Here is a 21,749-nt window from a genome sequence, read left to right as displayed (position 1 = left end):
TGGAAATTAGCGCCGAGCTTTGTGATTTTGAGTGTTTTTGCAATGAGGCTCATTTGCATAGAAAGGGGCAAATTCTTCGCCAATAGTACCTCATTTAAATACCTGCAAATAGCACGGACCCACAGACATGCAATGACGATGGCAACGCAGTCAGCGCGGTATTTCACCCTTTGCGAGTGCTTTGTGAAGAGCAAGGTTTGTTTTGGGGCTATTTGCACAGTCAACCGAAAAAGCAGCACAATCCCTTTGTGAATCCGCCCCACCCGTTTTTTATTTTCCCCCTCGAGATTTTAAGGGTAATTTTTTACATTCAAATCCTTGTTAATGAGGAGACGGAAGCTCAGAATGTGATCATTTTGACACTAGGCTACAGTTCTTTAAATAAATATTATTAGGGCATTATTTGCATTATTTGAGAGGCATTTTGAACGTTCAGCCGTTTGACTGCAGTGATTTGTGTCCTCGCTCGACGTCTCGTCTCTCGTCAGGTTTGTTGAAGAGAAGATGTGGGTGACGTTCCTGGAGGGTTACTCTGCTCTGGCCGCTCTGTCCCTCAGCGCCTCCACGGTGAGTCAGCACACGCACACACACACACACACACACACACACAGACACACACACACACACACACAGACACACACACACACACACACACACACACACACACACACACACACACACAGACACACACACACACACACACACACACACACACACACACACACACAGACACACACACACACACACACACACACACACACACACACACACACACACAGTCACACAGACACACAGACACACACACACACACACACACACACACACACACACACACACACACACACAGACACACACACACAGACACACACACAGACACAGACACAGACACAGACACAGACACACACACACACACACACACACACACAGACACAGTGATCATACCATCTATCTTTAACCAGCCTGCTTCATCACACGAGCGTGTTTATGATAGTGTTCGGTCTTTTGGCCGTCAGATCAGCCTCAGCACATCATATCTTCTCTCTCTCTGTCTGTCTCTCTGTGTGTGTGTGTCTCTCTCTCTGTCTCTCTCTGTGTCTCTCTCTCTGTCTCTCTCTCTGTCCCTGTCTCTGTCTCTGTCCCTCTCTCTGTGTCGCTATCTCTCTCTATCTCTCTGTGTCGCTGTGTCTCTCTCTCTCTGGGTCTCTCTCTCTCTCTGTGTGTCTCTGTCTGTCTCTCTGTGTCTCTCTCTGTGTGTCTCTGTCTGTCTCTCTGTGTCTCTCTGTGTGTGTGTCTCTCTGTCTCTGTGTGTATCTCTGTGTGTGTGTGTCTCTGTGTCTCTCTCTCTGGGTCTCTCTCTCTCTCTTTCTGTGTCTCTGTCTGTGTATCTCTCTCTGTCTCTCTCTATGTGTCTCTGTCTCTCTCTGTCTCTCTCTCTCTCTCTCTCTCTCTCTCTCTCTCTCTCTCTCTCTCTCTCTCTCTCTCTCTCTCTCTCTCGCTCGCTCGCTCGCTCGCAGGTGCTCGGTAAGGTGATTGACATCCGACTGAAGAGCTCCAGCTGGATAAAGACCCTGGAGGAGGAGATGAGCGTGGAGAGGATCTGCGGCAGCATGCCCACCTCGGCCAGCTCCACCCTGCTGGCTGAGGACACGGACGTGGGCGACGAGGACTACGACATGGAGGGTGAGCTCCTCTTCTCTCACCGCTCACATCTGATGCCAAGAGAGCCAGTTGTACCACGGCCAGACATTAAAGCAAAGTGATTTATGGTAGATGGCAGCGTTTTAGGTCACTATATTAGAGACATACGGATTATATCTTAATCATTTTTGTCCAGTTACCCCAAACTAGGTATATGCTGTTCCATGAAAATGAAATACTCTGTATGAAAGTACATGCTAGGATAGTTACTCTGTATGAAAGTACATGATATGGGGGCGCTCTAGTAGCACACCATGTAACACACTGTGTCGCGAAACGGCCGACCTGGGTTCGACTCCCGGACCCGGCGTCCTTTGCCGAATGTCTTCCCCCGCTCTGTCTCCCATTTCCTCCTCTCCCTCTCTCTCTACCGGACTGCCCGGTAGTACAAACCAATACAAATCTACAAAAACATATACGTTTTTTTTAAGTACATGATAGGAGTGTTACTCTGTATGAAAGTACAGGATGTGATTGTTACTCTGTATGAAAGTACAGGATGTGATTGTTACTCTGTATGAAAGTACAGGATGTGATTGTTACTCTGTATGAAAGTACAGGATGTGATTGTTACTCTGTATGAAAGTACAGGATTGTTACTCTGTATGAAAGTACAGGATTGTGTATGAAAGTACAGGACAGGATTGTTACTCACCTGAACCATGGATTAGCGTTGGTAATGAGGGAATAGGTGGTGTGTGTGCGTCCCTTCAACTGAAACCTCCTGTCTCTCGTGGGCCAGGGGACGTGGATGAGGAGTTGGATGAGATTCTCCCCCAGCACCTGCAGCCTGGAGCGGGTACCGGCCCTGGCTCTTCTCCCCTCCCCTCCCCCCGGGGTAGTCCCTGTTCCTCCCCGACACAAGGAGAGCCTTCAGCCCCCTGCAGGCCTAGCCGTTTAGCCCAACCATTCCGACCACAACAAGGTAGGCTCAATATATGCATGAACATACAACAGTACACACACAAACACACGAGCAAAGGCTGCATACAAAACTGTAACCATGTACTCCCCAGTATCGTAATCCTATCATGCATCCATGCAGAAGAGACATAACGTGTTATGTAGTATTTATGATTTGTTCTACTTGCAGACTTGTGGTGTGTCTTTAGCCTGCTTGTATTTGTTTCTACTCAGTGTGTCTTTAGCCTGCTTGTATTTGTTTCTACTCAGTGTGTCTTTAGCCTGCTTGTATTTGTTTCTACTCAGTGTGTCTTTAGCCTGCTTGTATTTGTTTCTACTCAGTGTGTCTTTAGCCTGCTTGTATTTGTTTCTACTCAGTGTGTCTTTAGCCTGCTTGTATTTGTTTCTACTCAGTGTGTCTTTAGCCTGCTTGTATTTGTTTCTACTCAGTGTGTCTTTAGCCTGCTTGTATTTGTTTCCACTCACAGTGTGTCTTTAGCCTGCTTGTATTTGTTTCCACTCACAGTGTCTTTAGCCTGCTTATATTTGTTTCTACTCAGGGTGTCTTTAGCCTGCTTGTATTTGTTTCTACTCAGTGTGTCTTTAGCCTGCTTGTATTTGTTTCTACTCAGTGTGTCTTTAGCCTGCTTGTATTTGTTTCTACTCAGTGTGTCTTTAGCCTGCTTGTATTTGTTTCTACTCAGGGTGTCTTTAGCCTGCTTGTATTTGTTTCTACTCAGTGTGTCTTTAGCCTGCTTGTATTTGTTTCTACTCAGTGTGTCTTTAGCCTGCTTGTATTTGTTTCTACTCAGTGTGTCTTTAGCCTGCTTGTATTTGTTTCCACTCACAGTGTGTCTTTAGCCTGCTTGTATTTGTTTCCACTCGCAGTGTCTTTAGCCTGCTTATATTTGTTTCTACTCAGGGTGTCTTTAGCCTGCTTGTATTTGTTTCTACTCAGGGTGTCTTTAGCCTGCTTGTATTTGTTTCTACTCTGTGTGTCTTTAGCCTGCTTGTATTTGTTTCTACTCAGTGTGTCTTTAGCCTGCTTGTATTTGTTTCTACTCAGTGTGTCTTTAGCCTGCTTATATTTGTTTCTACTCGCAGTGTCTTTAGCCTGCTTATATTTGTTTCTACTCAGGGTGTCTTTAGCCTGCTTGTATTTGTTTCTACTCAGGGTGTCTTTAGCCTGCTTGTATTTGTTTCTACTCAGTGTGTCTTTAGCCTGCTTGTATTTGTTTCTACTCAGTGTGTCTTTAGCCTGCTTGTATTTGTTTCTACTCAGTGTGTCTTTAGCCTGCTTGTATTTGTTTCTACTCAGTGTGTCTTTAGCCTGCTTGTATTTGTTTATACTCACAGTGTGTCTTTAGCCTGCTTGTATTTGTTTCTACTCAGTGTGTCTTTAGCCTGCTTATATTTGTTTCTACTCACAATGTGTCTTTAGCCTGCTTGTATTTGTTTCTACTCACAGTGTCTTTAGCCTGCTTATATTTGTTTCTACTCAGTGTGTCTTTAGCCTGCTTATATTTGTTTTTACTCAGTGTGTCTTTAGCCTGCTTATATTTGTTTCTACTCAGTGTGTCTTTAGCCTGCTTATATTTGTTTCTACTCACAGTGTGTCTTTAGCCCGCTTGTATTTGTTTCTACTCACAGTGTGTCTTTAGCCTGCTTGTATTTGTTTCTACTCACAATGTGTCTTTAGCCTGCTTGTATTTGTTTCTACTCACAATGTGTCTTTAGCCTGCTTGTATTTGTTTCTACTCACAGTGTGTCTTTAGCCTGCTTGTATTTGTTTCTACTCAGTGTGTCTTTAGCCTGCTTGTATTTGTTTCTACTCAGTGTGTCTTTAGCCTGCTTGTATTTGTTTCTACTCAGTGTGTCTTTAGCCTGCTTGTATTTGTTTCTACTCAGTGTGTCTTTAGCCTGCTTGTATTTGTTTCTACTCAGCGTGTCTTTAGCCTGCTTGTATTTGTTTCTACTCAGTGTGTCTTTAGCCTGCTTGTATTTGTTTCTACTCAGTGTGTCTTTAGCCTGCTTGTATTTGTTTCTACTCAGTGTGTCTTTAGCCTGCTTATATTTGTTTCTACTCACAGTGTCTTTAGCCTGCTTATATTTGTTTCTACTCAGTGTGTCTTTAGCCTGCTTGTATTTGTTTCTACTCAGTGTGTCTTTAGCCTGCTTATATTTGTTTCTACTCAGTGTGTCTTTAGCCTGCTTGTATTTGTTTCTACTCACAGTGTGTCTTTAGCCCGCTTGTATTTGTTTCTACTCACAGTGTGTCTTTAGCCTGCTTGTATTTGTTTCTACTCAGTGTGTCTTTAGCCTGCTTGTATTTGTTTCTACTCAGTGTGTCTTTAGCCTGCTTATATTTGTTTCTACTCACAATGTGTCTTTAGCCTGCTTATATTTGTTTCTACTCACAGTGTGTCTTTAGACTGCTTGTATTTGTTTCTACTCAGTGTGTCTTTAGCCTGCTTGTATTTGTTTCTACTCAGTGTGTCTTTAGCCTGCTTATATTTGTTTCTACTCACAATGTGTCTTTAGCCTGCTTGTATTTGTTTCTACTCAGTGTGTCTTTAGCCTGCTTGTATTTGTTTCTACTCAGTGTGTCTTTAGCCTGCTTGTATTTGTTTCTACTCAGTGTGTCTTTAGCCTGCTTGTATTTGTTTCTACTCAGCGTGTCTTTAGCCTGCTTGTATTTGTTTCTACTCAGTGTGTCTTTAGCCTGCTTGTATTTGTTTCTACTCAGTGTGTCTTTAGCCTGCTTATATTTGTTTCTACTCAGTGTGTCTTTAGCCTGCTTATATTTGTTTCTACTCACAGTGTCTTTAGCCTGCTTGTATTTGTTTCTACTCAGTGTGTCTTTAGCCTGCTTGTATTTGTTTCTACTCAGTGTGTCTTTAGCCTGCTTATATTTGTTTCTACTCACAATGTGTCTTTAGCCTGCTTGTATTTGTTTCTACTCACAATGTGTCTTTAGCCTGCTTATATTTGTTTCTACTCACAGTGTCTTTAGCCTGCTTATATTTGTTTCTACTCAGTGTGTCTTTAGCCTGCTTGTATTTGTTTCTACTCAGTGTGTCTTTAGCCTGCTTATATTTGTTTCTACTCAGTGTGTCTTTAGCCTGCTTGTATTTGTTTCTACTCACAGTGTGTCTTTAGCCTGCTTGTATTTGTTTCTACTCAGTGTGTCTTTAGCCTGCTTGTATTTGTTTCTACTCAGTGTGTCTTTAGCCTGCTTATATTTGTTTCTACTCACAATGTGTCTTTAGCCTGCTTATATTTGTTTCTACTCACAGTGTGTCTTTAGCCTGCTTGTATTTGTTTCTACTCAGGGTGTCTTTAGCCTGCTTGTATTTGTTTCTACTCAGTGTGTCTTTAGCCTGCTTGTATTTGTTTCTACTCAGTGTGTCTTTAGACTGCTTGTATTTGTTGCGCAAATTACCAGAATGAGTAAGAGAAGAGACAGTGATTTTTTTCATAATTTCGTTCAATCCAATGATTGTTGTTCTAACAGCCTCCGTCATTCTCCCTCCAGTCGACTTCCAGCCTGGCGCCCCCTCTTCTCAGGAGCCCAAACGGCCCCCTCCCCCGCGTCCCAACGCCCCTCCAGCCAGACCTGCACCCCCCCAGCGACCCCCACCTCCTTCAGGTACAGATCTCACCCACGACCGTCTAAAAACGCCTCATCAGCATCATCTCCTTTATCTCAGTGAGACTATGTGTATGTATGTATGTAACGGTTATATTATACGTTACAATCAATATGGGCAATAAAGAATTAGAATCTATATATATATATACTACGAGTAAGTAGTGATGCACCGATGTGAAAATTGTGGCCGATACCGATAACCGATATTAATATTGCTGTTCTGGCCGATACCGATGTCGATATCTCTGTCTAGAAAACACTTTTTTATGATAATCAAATAAAGAGCTATTTTCCAAAACGCTTTTATTTTTTTACTTGTCATTTATTTTCAGATTTGACTGATATTTTGAAACAATTTAAGACCAAAACATAATAAAAAATAAAATAAAAAAATTAATATATTTTCTTCGGCCTGATACCGATGTGTAAAAAAAGGACCATATCGGCCGATAATGATATATCGTGCACCACTACGAGTAAGTAAAATAAACGGTATACACGGGTGCAGTATATACACAAGGTACCCTAACTGGCATGATGTGTTGTGGTCCGTGCAGGTTAGGTCGGACACGTTCCATGAGAACACTAACACCAACATGTCCTGCAGCAGCCATGTGTTAACATTGTCCCTTTTGTCTCACTCCGTCCCCGTTGGAGGCATGAGTCCCCTCTCCGCTAGGAAGGACTGGGGAGGTAAAGCTGCTTTGGTGGAAATGTTTGCCTGTGTCTGTACTGTATGGAGTCGTAGTGAAGTTTGCTAATTGAAGTCATTTCTACTGTTTGCCAGTGGTGTCCGTGCTGCTTGTCGTCCAGAGAGACCCAGTGCTCTAGTGCTGTGAGACTGAGCAGTGTTAGGCGCTCGCTCGTGGGTTGAGATGCTTGTATGAAGCCTATTTCTACATTTGCGTTGTCTATAAGTCAAAGGAAAATGTTTATAGTAACTCCTCATAGTAATGACACGTGTGGACCGTTACAGTTGGAGATAACCAAATGCACACCGTTTCTGCCATGGAATATAACTCTTGTAATTTTTTCGGGGGGGGGAAACAGGAGTTGTGAACAGACAAAATGTTCCATGTGTTTTCACAGAACGGTGGCGTCGTATGATTTTTTTTATCATAGCATCTGTCAAGCAGCTCCACCCATTAGTGAGTACAGGTACAGTCTACTAGAGCTCTCTGTGGTTTAGTCTAGCTGGACATGTGTCTTTGCTTCGCTGTTGACTGTTTCTTCCCGTTATCCCCCATGCACCCTTATTAATGAAATGAGAGGCTGTTGCTGGCGTTGTGCTACAATGCTGAAAATAGATGCTAAAAAGAGGATGTATTTAAAAAAAAAAGAAAAAAAAAAAAAAAAAAAAAGAGAGAAGTGTTTTAGTTGTGGGTCGAGAGCTCTAGAGCTTGCAAGGCTACCGCGAGGTTGATTGTGCATGTTGTCCGAACACACATGCAGGCATGCACACTAGCATGCGCGGGGGGGGGAGAGCCACACGTTCTCGCTGTGGCTCCACGGCCAACCGTCAGCGCGACGCAGCTTACATTGTTTGCGACGTTTGTTTTGTTCAAAACGATGTCAAGCAATTGCTTTCCAACACAGGCTGCCATCGACCGTTTGCAAGTTGCCATGAACAGAGCTTTTGTCTTTACCTGATTGTATCGGCCTTTCCCCCCCGGAGCTGCCTGTAACAAACCCATCCAATCCTTTGCCGATTGATCAAAATCAATCCTCTTATTCCTACTGGTTGTAACGGGCTGAGGCGAACACACAAGGACTCGTCTGACTCCGAGACGATGACGTTCTGGATAGACAAACAAACACAGAGCTCTGAATTTACACACAATCTGAGCCAAGAGAGCTGCATGCCCGACAATCAGAGTGGCAATCATTTACCATATTCACATGGCAGCCATTTTGCTCAGGTTGGGATTCCTTTCCACCCCCACACTCTCACACGTTCACCCCCAGGTACATCCCAGGTATTCTCCTGGTCTTGTTTGACTTTGAGGCAAGCTCTATGCTGGTGTGGGGCGTAGCATGTAGGCCCGTTTTATTTACAAGTGGATTATCTCCAGCTCACATTTTAGCCTACCTTTCAAATCTGCTTCTCTTACTTTATATGTGTTTGCCTTTTTGATTTTGAGAATCATCTTTTCCCTCTTTGATTCTAAGACTATGAAGAAGGTCTCAGACTATTCCTTCAGGCGAGAAACAGTGAAGGTAACTGATCTGGCTGTGGTGGTAATAGTGTGCAGGCTAGTATTCCCTTGTAGAGGTTTGGTAGCTCCCAGTGATTAGATTGTGTTGCGTCTGTCTTTTTAAGTGTCGTCAAAATGTCATATAGCATGTGAGCCCTCGTGTCTTCTCAGTCACCACTTGCACCTTTTATAAGTCAGTCACGGTTAGCCACTCTGCCCCTAGTGGCGGCTCACATGCATGGCACTTTGACACTTTGTGTCCTCGTTGGTTTATTGTCTAGTTGGAAATCCATCTTAGAACCAAGGTTAGGTTCTGTCTGTGTGTGGTATTCAGCCTTGATTAAACCCAGAACATGTATTATTGTGATGGAGAAAAGGTAGGGACTGTATGAGGTTTATCTTCCTCACCATACATGATCTCGTCAGCGCGGGTAAACATCCCCCGCTCTGCTGCTGCAGCCGCCCACTCACGCTGCCTCGCACTCCTCTGTCCATCTGGAATATGATGAAATAATCAGCAGAGACTATCGGCCTGTAGAAAGTTCTTCCAGAACCACAGGTGTCGGGCACATCTAATCACACACAGGTACACGCACAGTAACACAGGTACACACACAGTAACACAGGTACACACACAGTAACACAGGTACACGCACAGTAACACAGGTACACACACAGTAACACAGGTACGCACACAGTAACACAGGTACACACACAGTAACACAGGTACACACACAGTAACACAGGCACACACACAGTAACACAGGTACACAGTAACACAGGTACACACACAGTAACACAGGTACACACACAGTAACACAGGTACACACACAGTAACACAGGTACACACACAGTAACACAGGTACACACACAGTAATACAGGTACACACACAGGTACACACACAGTAACACAGGTACACACACAGATACACACACAGAAACACAGGTACACACACAGTAACACAGGTACACACACACAGTAACACAGGTACACACACAGTAACACAGGTACACACACAGTAACACAGGTACACACACAGAAACACAGGTACACACAGTAACACAGGTACACACACAGAAACACAGGTAGTTAATTTTTTCCCAAAATTTACAAAAATCATAAACCTGGCTGTTTTTCTACATTCTTTTCACGGTACTGTGTGTAGTTCTAGAGCTTTTTATTGATGTGGTGTTGTCATTGGAAGCACCTGTCCTGCTTCTTGTGACAAACACTTTATTTTGAGTATGATTAGTAACGCGGTCTGGTTTCCTTTTTGTGCTGCGAAGGATCCAAAAGCCCTGCACTAGGCCGTCCGGAGGCTGCAGGTAAGTGTCCCACAGCGTCACTTCAGTTGGTCATCACTGCACAGATCACGGCGGCTCAGTGGTCTTAACACTTTCACTGCCACACGACAGAAGGTTAACCCTTTACTATCACACAACCGGCTGTCGTGTGGCAGTGAAAGGGTTAACCTTCTGTGTATTGACGCAGTGAAAGGGTTAACCGTTTGGCAGCGCGGCAGTGAAAAGGGTTACGGTACATGTACACACACGAGGTTACGGGTATGAATCCGGCTCACGGCTTACAGTATGTCTGCGTATATATATCCGTATGTCATGATGACACCCGTGTCTCTCTACTCTCTCTTCTATCTAGTAAAAGGAGAAATGCCATGGAAAAATAATCATGATCAAAAATAGGTCACGACGGTATTATTTCAGATTTGTGTCCCTTGTGATATGACCCGTGTCTGTAGTGTGTGATAGAGAGACAGAAGGGGAGGGGCGGGGTGTGTGTGACGTCGGCCTGGTCTTTACTGCCCCCCAAGCTTGGTTCACAACCTGACACAAAACAATAGCCTGTCCTGGAAGGAAGGGTAGGAGGAGTGGGGTTTGGTTTGGGTGTCCTATTGGTGACCTGTATTCACCGGGCCAGACCAGTGTGGCGGTTAGGTAAGTGTTGAAGCCCCTCTCTGTCACAGTGTGTGTGTGTGTGTGTGTGTGTGTGTGTGTGTGTGTGTTTTAAGTTTATTTGGATCCCCATTAGCCACAGCAGTGCTGGGGCTATTCTTCCTGGGGTCCATAACACGTAAAATACAGTTACAGACTTATACACTCACAACATTCACATGTCATACAGACAATTAAAACGACAATAAAAACCCTAATCAAATTCATAATACAATACAACAATAGATACGCCTTATGAATTCATAATACAATAATACCTACTCATAATTAATTCATAATACAATACAGCATAATATACTATTTAGCTTTTACATACATTATCTATGTTCATATCAGCCAATTATACAATCTTTTAATAATATATCCCTATCAGACACATGCCTTTTCATCTATATACCTATCTCTTTATCAGACACATACATTTTCATTTACACACTATCTATTAGGGAATGTCAATTTCTTTGGTTGAAAATGTTGTTTTACCACGATTTTGAAACGACATTTACTATTCTCCTGCTTAACATGTCTGGGAAGAGTTCCATTCCTGCATACCACGGAACATGACAGTTCGCTTCATTGCATTCGACCTCACTTTTGGAAGTGTAAAACCTCGTGCAGAAGCATGTCTGGTGGAATGGTTGGGTCTGTCAAGACTTATAGATAAATTGTTATATAAAATTTAGGGGATCTTTGTAACAAGAATATTCCTAGTGAATACAAGGAGTGAGCAGAGTAATTTATGTTTGACAAGTAACCAAGTTAAACAACTGTGCATCGCTGCAACATTAGTTCTGTACTCACAGCGAAGCGCTATACATGCTGCTTTGTTTTGTACCATTTGCAAATTGTTTCAGTTTATTCGTCGTTACATTCGACCATACTGCAGGACAATAGTCAAGATTTGACAACCAGAGCTTGAATTACCTGTTTGATAGAATTTAGTGGTAACAAATGAGCACATCTTTTAACAACAGAAATCCCTCTTCCCATTTTCACTACTATATTGTTTATATGGTGTGACCATGACAATTTACTGTCTAATGTTACCCCTAGGAGTTTAGTCTCCTGGACTTGATTAATTACCACATCACTTATCAAAAGTTTCAAGACTGGGTTCGTTCTTAGAGTATGGTTTGAACCGAAAATGATGCTACTTGTCTTTGATATGTTTAGAACTAGTTTGTTATTCTTTATCCATTCCATCACTGATTGCAACTCTGCCTTTAGGACCGTATTTAATTCATTGGCTGTTGAGGCTGATGTGTAAATCGTTGAATCATCCGCATACATAGAAATATAGGACTTATTTAGGACAAGAGGCATGTCATTTGTAAATATGGTGTAGAGCAAAGGCCCAAGGCAACTTCCTTGGGGTACTCCACACCTTACCGTTTTAACTTCTGAGTAACTTCCATTAAAAAAAACGATTTGTTTCCGGTTTGCTAAATAAGTTTGAATCCAAGATATTGCAGATGAGGAGAAACCGTAACGTTCAAGTTTTTTAAGTAAGAATTTGTGATCTATGATGTCGAATGCTGCAGTAAAATCAAGCAAGACAGCTCCAACCATTTTCTTTTTATCTATCTCTTTCAGCCAATCATCCGTCATTTGGGTTAAAGCAGTCGCTGTTGAATGTCCTTCACGATATGCATGTTGAAAATCAGTGGTTAATGTGTTAAAAGAAAAGTAGCATTTAATCTGTTCACTTACTATTCTTTCCATCAGTTTACTTAAAACTGGCAGTAAACTTATGGGACGACTATTAGATCCTCAAAAAATTTGGCAGTGGTATTACTTTGGCAGTTTTCCACTGTTGCGGATACAAACATTCACTAAAGGATTGATTTATAATATGACAGATAGCAGGGGCAATTAAATCAGGGACCAATTTCAGAAGTTTCCCGTCAAGACCGTCAACACCTGGTGGTTTGTTTTTAGTGGTACTTAACATATGTTCTACATTACTTATAGTCACACTATCAAAATTTTATTTACAATTTTTCTCTTTTATTATTTTATTCTTTATTAATAAATACGATTTTTCATTATCTATTGTTTGCATATTATTCCTTAAATTATCTACTTTTCCAATAAAATAATTGTTAATATGATTAGCAATCTCAACTGGTTTGGTGAGGAATTTTCCTTCTGTTTCTAGAAAGGATGGGGTAGGTTTCTTATTCCTGCCCATTATTTCATTTAGAGTATTCCATAATAATTTACTGTCATTTTTTATATAATTAAACCTATTTTCATAATACAATTTCTTCTTCTTTTTATTACATTTTGTAACAACATTTCTTAATTTACAATATACCTCCCAGTCTGATTTATAACCTGATGTATTTGCTATTAATTTAGCTCGATTACGTTCTATCATATATTCTTTTAGTTCATCATCCAACCATGGTGTTCTGACGCTTCTGACGGTAAACTTTCTCAATGGTGCATGTTTGTCAACAAGTGGCATAAAAATGGTATCAAATTCCCATAGAGATTTTTCGGGATCTTTTTCCCTCAACACCTTTGACCAACATAGATTTTTAACATCCTTCACAAAGCTGTCTTGATTAAACATTTTATACGATCTTTTGTAAATTATTTTAGGTCCCAGTTTTGGCATTTTAGTCTTCCTCACAATAGCAATTAACCAACAGTCGCTACAACCAACAGTTACAGATACCGCCTTGGAACATAGCTCCGCATTGTTAGTAAAAATGTGATCAATGCAGGTGGAGACCTGGTTACCATCATTTTTCAAACATGGTTGGTTTGTTAATTACCTGTGATAGACCACATGCATTTGCTACTGTTGGAAGTCGTTTCAATGGGCATTTCAATGAAAACCAATCGATGTTAAGGTCACCCATAAAATAAATCTCATTACTCAAATCACACACTTGGTCCAACATGTCACATATTTGTTCTAGATACACATTATTTGCACTAGGTGGTCTATAACAGCAACCGATCAACATAGGCTTCAAATAGCAGACTTACTTACCCTGCTGTACTGTAAGCAGAGGTAATTCACGTCATCTAAGTGGCGTGGGAACATGTTTCCTTCTAGTGAGATACGAGACATGAGGGCAAGGCCACGGAACAAGGAAAGAACAGGTGTGTGTGTGTGTGTGGTGAGGTAGGTGTCTTACAGAACAGGGCCCACTTATTTCCCCCGCAGCGCAAGAGCGGATGACTCATCATGAATAACGCAGCCAGCCGTAGGGATATTTGTAGGGTCACTGCTGGTCAGTCCATTTATACAGACAAACAGACGGTGTTGGTGATATAATATATATCTTTATTCTGTGGCAGGTTGTGAATATTGCGGGCATGAGAAAGCAGAGTGTGTGTTTCTTCCTCTCTCTCTCTCCGTGTCTCTGGCCCCTGTGCCGCTCCTTCCTGCTCCCCGACATGGAGAAACACTGGAATAGCGTGTATTAGCATAGCATAAATTTATATAGCATCAATTTATCACCATGTGCCAAAAATAATATCACAAAAATTATTTATTTACATTTTTTGTCTAAAGAAATCCATTGTTTGCTCTTCCTGGATAAAGTGCTTAATCTGCACTTGAGGGGAAACACTAAGATTGAAGCACATCCTCTGGCCCAGTAGATAGGTGCAATATTAGGGAATCATACACTTTACGATAAAAGCATGCAATTTGACACACTGTTAGAATGTGCCCAGTGGCGGCCGGGTGGCGCAGCGGTCTAAGCGTCTGCCCACCACCACAGAGACAGTGGGATCGAATCCAGCTGTGGTGCTTCCGGGTTGGCAGACCGTCCATACTAACAGAATTGGCAGTGTTAGAGGGTGGGAAAACCCGGCGAGGGTGGGTCCTGGTCGTTGTAAACAGCGACTCCTACAGATCGGTCGGGGCGCCTGCACAGCGAGGTTGGATCCTGGGGGAGGTAGTGTGACCTTCCACACGTTACACTCTCCCAGTGAGAGTCCGCGCTGCCAGGTGAAAAGAAGTGGGGATTGGCTACACATGTGTCGGAGGAAGCATGTGATAGTCTCCGCCCTCCCAGACCGACGGTAGGGGCAGAGCATGCAACGACGAGGTAGGGGATTGGGAATTGGCATAACAACTAACATTTGGATGGGAGAAAAACGGAAAAAGAAAGGGGGGAAAAAGAATGTGCCCTAAGAAAGATTGTTGGCTATAGGGCCATCGCAGATTGTAGCCGGTTGTAAATGGTACCACTGGTTTCCTCATCCTTGTAAATGTAGGATTAGCCACCACAATCAAGATCCTAAAGTGGTCTAGAACCAGAGTTACTGGTAAAATAACAGGAGGTGGCGGTGATTTTGAAAAAATGGTTGCCATGGTTACCAGGGGACAAATCTGCAAGGGCCCTATAGCCAAAGATCTTTCTTAGGGCATATTCTAACAGTGTGCCAGATTTCATGTTTTTATCGTAAAGTGCACAATTTATCACATATCTACTGGACTACTCCAAAGCTCAGGTACATTAACGCATTGAGTGCCACGGCCCTTCCGGGAAGTGGCCACTTCCGTGCCGTCCATTAACCCCATGTAAACGTAGTTGTACTTTGTAGACCTAAACCTATATTTTATAGTATAGCTATGGGTCTAATAATGCCGTCGAGTCTCATTGAGCTGCTTCTGGTCAACGTGCAAAAAACTGATTCTTTTTTCATCCGTACATTTCCGTTTTATACCATTTTGAATATGAACATAGTCCGGCCGCTTCTGAGCAATTCCAGAGAAAAGACACAAACAGCGTTTTTGTGTAATTCAATAAATTACACAAAATAAATAATAAAGATCATCACTATTATCCTTTGTTGTGCACGCATGCAATGTGATTTAGACCCCCCCCCCCCCCCCCCCCCCCCCCCCTCCTGCAACCCGACGGAAAACAGCCAAACAGCTATAACACAGATAGCTTCAATCGCAGTAGAAATAAATATCAGATCAACGCAAGCTTTCATATATGGTCTCCTTACCTGGTCTCTGAAGTAATGGGGAAAAAAATAATCCAATAATCTCATCGCCATTCCAGTTATCCACAGCGATCGTGCCTCCGACGTTGTTTGGCATTGCTCTTCAACGGGCGGGCGGGCGGGGTCAGTAGTCCAAAGCATCCCTACAAGCGTGTGTTTTGCCGGAGTGTTTAGGACCCGTCCCCACACCGCAGCTCGGTAGAGAAAAGAAACCAACCCGTTTCTAACGGGGTGCATTACTGGCCGAAGGCGTTAGAGGGCGGTATAAGACCGTCTGCCAGCTCAGACATACTCGCAACAGTATGCACAAGGTGCCCCGCTGAATTATAAATGGATATAGATAATAAAAGAAATACTGTGACAGAATTGTAGATCTACGTTTCCGGCACTCAACCGTCGGGCGACAGAAACGTAGATCTACGTGAACGGCGGTCAATGTGTTAAGGGTCAATTAAACGTCATTCAGGTCAACCCCAAAGGACTGTTGCATTCCAAAATACATCCACTCACGATGCCGTTTCCATGGTTCTAAGGACCGACTTACTACAAGTCCATGTGATTGGTCCCGCTGCTTGTCTCATGATGAACTTGTGTTGCAGGTCGAGGCCAGCAGGCGGCAGGTGCTGGACCTGGAGGTGTCGGCAGACCAGTGAGTTCACGGTGATGCAGAATAATCTATCGGAGTAACCAGGTGTCTTGTTCATCTTAACCTGACCCACTTATCTTGTTCACCGTCCTCCCTCCCTCCCTGTAGAACATCCCAGTTCGAGCCGGGGTGATCAGCATGACCCCTCAGGCTCGCCCGCCTCCCCCCTCCCACCCTGGAGCACCCAAGCCCATTCCAGAGGTGCATCCCGGGGCCCCGCGACCCGTCCCCGACACTCACCCTGGAGCCCCTCGACCAGGGCCCAACGCCCAGGCCAAACCCACCGACCTGCCTCTGGGTGAGCAAATGTGCTCAGAAGCACATGCACGCACACACACACGCACACACACGCACACACACACGATAACAATACATCACCTTGTATCAGGGTTAGAAATTAAAAAAAAAAATCCAGGGCTTTTTTTGCCCCCCTTAATTGATTTTCGGGGGCTTTTTTTTGTATTTCGGGGGCACTGAATTTTTTTGATGAAAATTAACAAAGATTATAAAACATTGTCGACACTTTTTTTTACAGTCTTCGTCCCTATGTTTGATAATGTAATGTTAATGTCTCCATATATAGGGCTCTACGCTAACCTTTTTCCCAAGGAGCACATGTGCTCCTAAATAAAACTTAAATAAATCAAATCTAAATAAAGATTTAGGAGCACACAAAGAAATTTAGGAGCACAGTGAAAATTGTTGCTCTGGTGGCAAACCATGTTTCCCCTCTGGGATTAAGAAATAAGCCATACCATACACATATACCGTTACTTCCTGTCATTGGCATACGTTATTTTTTTTTTACTAACATCTTAGTGCCTCATTAGCCTAGGGATTAAGGATACATGAAGTATTAACTACACCATAATAATATTGAGGTTTTGATCCATAGAAAGGTCTGTCCTACACAATTTCAGTTAGATTAGATTTAATGTCCTTTAATTTTGCACTCATGACATTAGTTGCTTGCCGTTTAATCAACATCGAAAGACCCCCCACTTCCTCCCAGACACCCATTCCAAGAGCCTGTTTGCTTTCCAGGTGTCTGTCTGTCTGTCTGTCTGTCTGTCTGTCTGTCTGTCTGTCTGTCTGTCTGTCTGTCTGTCTGTCTGTCTGTCTGTCTGTCTGTCTGTCTGTCTGTCTCTCTCTCACCTTTGTACACATATTGTTCACACTATGGTGAGGCATAAGACATGGTGTTTACACATTCAAGTGGTTAGGGCTGGGCGATATAACGATAATTATCGCAATATATTTTAATAATCGATATCGATCGTTAAACCCAGAGACAGTGGACAGACTTGTCTTTCTTGCCTGCAACTTAAAGTAATGGCTTTGCTTGTCCAAATGACAATACTGACCAAATTGAGATTTATTTTTCTCTAGTCCATTTATTTTGTTTGCTTTCTAATGTAAAATACAGTTTGAAACCGTCTGTACACAGTAGGCTATGTGTGCTAGCAGAGCTAGTCTCCAGTCACGAGTCACGGTGCACATGTGGATTGTCCACCAAAAAAGCGCCAAGATAGAAAATAAACTAGCAGAGCCAGAACTGTTCAACTCCCCTGGAGCCACAGCCAGCAGAGAAGCCTGTTTACTTTCGCTTTCAAACCAGCTGCAGCCTGAGAACTGGAGTGTGAGGGGTTGTAACACTAAAGATGGCGGCAACGACAAAGAATTGCTGCAAAATAAACATACATCTGTTGTAAAAAAAAATATATATATATATTTTTTTTTAATACTTATAACAATATCGATAATTATGGATATCGCGTGATATGATATTGTTATCGATATCGTTATCGCAATATCATTTTTGGCCATATCGCCCAGCCCTACAAGCCCTGTTTTCCAAATAATAGATTCTTATCAAACTGGTGAACTACATGCCTGTAGCCCCTAAAGCTGCTAAAATACACATTTTGTTCACTGTTTTGTTTCTAGAAGTAGAGCAGGTTGGAAACCCTAAGTATTACTCTCCCCAAAACAAAGACTTCTCCCCAAGCAGAAACAATTTATGAGTAACGCATACCTACTCCCATTATGGGCGGTTTTTTTGGTTATCAATGAATACCATTTTTTACATGTATTAACTCTAGAATTGCCACAGTTATCTACAATAGCAACGATAAAGAAGTGCCAACCACATATTATTATAATAATTCATCCAGTTTTCTTTTAAGTGTTTACCAATCGTATTATCGTTTTTTTTTGTTCCATGTGTTATTTTTGATTACATCACTAACAAAATAATAAAAGAAAAAAAGACTAATTTAATCAGATTAATCACTTTATTCAAATTGAGGATTTAGTTTGAGGATAAAAAAATAAATTGAAATTTTTATTTTTTATTTTATTTTTTTTAATTAAAAACGAAGGTTCGAACGTCTGTTCGAAAAACCCTGACGAAGTTTGAATCACTTTATTCAAATTGAGGATTTAGTTTGAGGATATATACCGGTAATAAAAAAAAATTAAAATTATTTTTTATTTTAATTTTGTAATTAAAAACGAAGGTTCGAACGTCCGTTCGAAGAACCCTGACGAAGTTTGAATCCCAAAAACAGGCTTCGGGGACAACCAAACATTATTATTTATATTATTCAAATGGACCTCAAACATGTTCCGTTGTGATGTCACAGTATGATGTCATAATAGAACATTCTAGAACATTAAGTGATGTCACAGTATGATGTCATGTATGATGTCATAATAGAACATTCTAGAACATTTGTGATGTCACAGTATGATGTCATAACAGAACATTCTAGAACATTTGTGATGTCACAGTATGATGTCATAATAGTACATTCTAGAACATTTGTGTTCTATATATATTCAACAATTAAAGAATTGCGGAGGGCAGTAATACTCATTGTGCATCTTGAGACAGGATAGATAGACTGTCTATCCTACAACACATAGACTGAAACCTGCATTTCTCAACCAAGGTGCCTTGCCTACCGTTTTGCTGTGGAAAGGTGAGTGTCCACAACAGCTAGCTAGCTGTTCTACATGAATACTCACTGTTAATATTGAATCAGACAATATTGATTACTGAATGTTAATATCAGACCATATTGAATACTGCATGTTAATTCAGGTTGACAGTTGACATCATTTGACAGTTGACAGGGGGCTGGAAAGTTGATTTAAAGATGTAGAGAGGGAGAGAGAGCGAGACACACACACACAGATAGACACAGATATTCTCAGCCCCCCTTTCCTCTGAGCGTTCCCAGTGATTGCTTACTAGTATGTGCGTGTGCAAGCGGGACACACATCTGTGCAATAGCACACACCACCAAAGTCACTGGCTGGCCCACAGTGTGCGTGTATGTTTGTGTGCTAACTTCGCTAACGTTATCCCCCTCAGTAACATTAGCTGCCTCGCCGGATTCCTCTTTCTCCTCGTCTCTCTTTTGCTCAAAATAAAAATGAATGGGCTTCATGGCTTTGTAATCTTCACTCGCACACTGCGAGTAAATGATTTTTCCGGTTCGCACACACATATTATTAAGGGCAAATACGAGTGAAATGCTCGCACTGTAGAGCATATATATAATTATATATATATAATTAGTAAACTGTCTGGGGCTTTTCTTGCCCCCCTTAACTCATTTTCGAGGGCATTTGGTCAATTTTCGGGGGCATTTTGCCCCAAGCCCCCCTTAATTTCGAACCCTGCCTTGTATGAAAACCTTGTATCTCCTTGTATCTCGATGCAGAAAACCTTGTATCTCCAAAACAACCTCGCCTTCGGAACGACAATTTATGTATTTTTTAAGTTCTGCATCGGGTTTTCACTGGGCTTCATGATGCTAGGGGTCATGAAACCTGCTCACAGCATAGAGAATAGTGTAAACTTTCAATACAAGTAAATACATGAAAATCTCAAATATAGAAAATATTTATCAAAATATTTATATAAAAGAATATTACTGGTTGACATTGCTATATGAATGAAATAGCATGTTTGGGACTTGTGTGTTAACACTGTGATCTTCCCCCTCTCAGGTCTCCCCCCTGCAGGACCCCCTGCGGTGAGACCCCAGGTTCCGTCGCCCGTGCAGCCCCCCATGCAGGCCCCCATGCAGGCCCCCATGCAGGCCCCGATGCAGCCCCCCATGCAGCCCCCCATGCAAGCCCCCATGCAGGCCCAGATGCAGCCCCCCATGCAGGCCCCCATGCAGGCCCCCATGCAGCCCCAGATGCAGCCCCAGATGCAGCCCCCCATGCAGGCCCCGATGCAGCCCCAGATGCAGGCCCCCATGCACCCCCAGATGCAGCCCCAGCCCGCCCCCTCCGTCCGGTCCCAGCTCCCCACACCCATGCAACCCTCCATGCAGGCGCCCCTCCAGCCGCAAGCGGCAGGACCTGCCACTGCTGCCGCTGCGCCCCCACAGGGCCTGTCTTCCCCCAAGCCCCCGCCACGCTCCCGCTCCTCTCACGCCCTGCCCCCCGACGCTGCCGAGACGGCGCCAGACACGCAGGTCGGTATCTACCAATCCTTTTCACGTACTGTCGCTATCAACTATTTAAAAGAGAGCGTTTTGATTACCATTGGTCCGTGTAAATCCCTCGACACCATGAGCTGCTGTTTATGGGCTTAGAGTTGTGTTCGAGGATACTCTTACTCACCTGCTGTCTTTCAACGATGGATACAATGGAACATGTCTTTGCAGGCATGCAAGCCTTTTGAGTTAGAACATCTATACAATATCAGGAGGCTCAAATGTAGAACATGTTTAAAATATTTACATTTGAGGAGGTTCAAAGGTAGAGCGTTTATACATTTGCGGAGGTTCAGACTTGGAACATTTATACATTTAAAGAGGTTCAGACTTAAAACATTTATATAATATCAGAAGGATCAGATGTAGAAGATTTATACGTTTGTGGAGGTTCAGATGTAGAACATTTTTATATTTGATGAAGTTCAGACTTATAACATTTATACATTTGAGGATGTTCAGAGGTAGAGCATTTATACGTTTGTAGCGGTTCAGAAGTAGAACATTTATATAATATGAGGCGGTTCAGAGATAGAAGATGCATGTATTTAAGGAGTTACAGAGGGAAATCTCGCTTTCTGCTTCCTTTTGTCTGGCGTTAATGCGTCTTAAAAAAGATCAAAGATCAAGGCCTAGCAGCTGTCTGTGTTCTTCTCTCTGCTGTGTCCTTCTGTCCCTCTGATTGCATGTATGTCTCTCTCTCCCAAGCTGGAGAAGCCCTGAGGGTCTGAGGTATTTGACATTCTAACCACCTCTGTGTTTCTATCTCTCTTCATAGCAACACAGTCATCTGCTCCACTGTTGACCTCCTCTCTCATACAATACACCCAGTAACCTTCCTCCTCCACCTCCACCTCCTCTCTCATACAATACACCCAGTAACCTTCCTCCTCCTCCTCCTCCTCTCTCATACAATACACCCAGTAACCTTCCTCCTCCTCCTCCACCTCCTCTCTCATACAATACACCCAGTAACCTTCCTCCTCCTCCTCCACCTCCTCTCTCATACAATACACCCAGTAACCTTCCTCCTCCTCCTCCTCTCTCATACAATACACCCAGTAACCTTCCTCCTCCTCCTCCACCTCCTCTCTCATACAATACACCCAGTAACCTTCCTCCTCCTCCTCCTCTCTCATACAATACACCCAGTAACCTTCCTCCTCCTCCTCCACCTCCTCTCTCAT

At 42.8% G+C, this 21,749-nt stretch overlaps 1 protein-coding gene across 3 annotated transcripts in view; it reads left to right on the top strand.

Moving 5' to 3' along the window:
* synj1 (synaptojanin 1) overlaps positions 1 to 21,749 on the top strand; it is a 73,849-nt gene that overhangs the window by 46,052 nt on the left and 6,048 nt on the right. For 2 of the 3 annotated variants that reach the window (XM_084320894.1, XM_084320893.1), the window contains exons 21-27: positions 489 to 567; positions 1,515 to 1,680; positions 2,441 to 2,623; positions 6,137 to 6,250; positions 15,999 to 16,048; positions 16,154 to 16,343; positions 20,066 to 20,541. In XM_084320894.1, coding sequence (XP_084177020.1) covers positions 489 to 567; positions 1,515 to 1,680; positions 2,441 to 2,623; positions 6,137 to 6,250; positions 15,999 to 16,048; positions 16,154 to 16,343; positions 20,066 to 20,541 — 1,258 coding nt within the window. Of the gene's footprint in view, positions 1 to 488; positions 568 to 1,514; positions 1,681 to 2,440; positions 2,624 to 6,136; positions 6,251 to 15,998; positions 16,049 to 16,153; positions 16,344 to 20,065; positions 20,542 to 21,270; positions 21,295 to 21,749 lie in introns of all 3 variants that reach the window. The other variant, XM_084320895.1, reaches the window with a different exon arrangement.

This window comes from Notolepis coatsorum, assembly GCF_963971535.1.
Source record: "Notolepis coatsorum genome assembly, chromosome: 8".
Lineage (NCBI taxonomy): Eukaryota > Metazoa > Chordata > Actinopteri > Aulopiformes > Paralepididae > Notolepis > Notolepis coatsorum.
The sequence above is the reverse complement of the archived record's forward strand: the minus strand, read 5'-3'. Positions and strand labels throughout refer to the sequence as shown.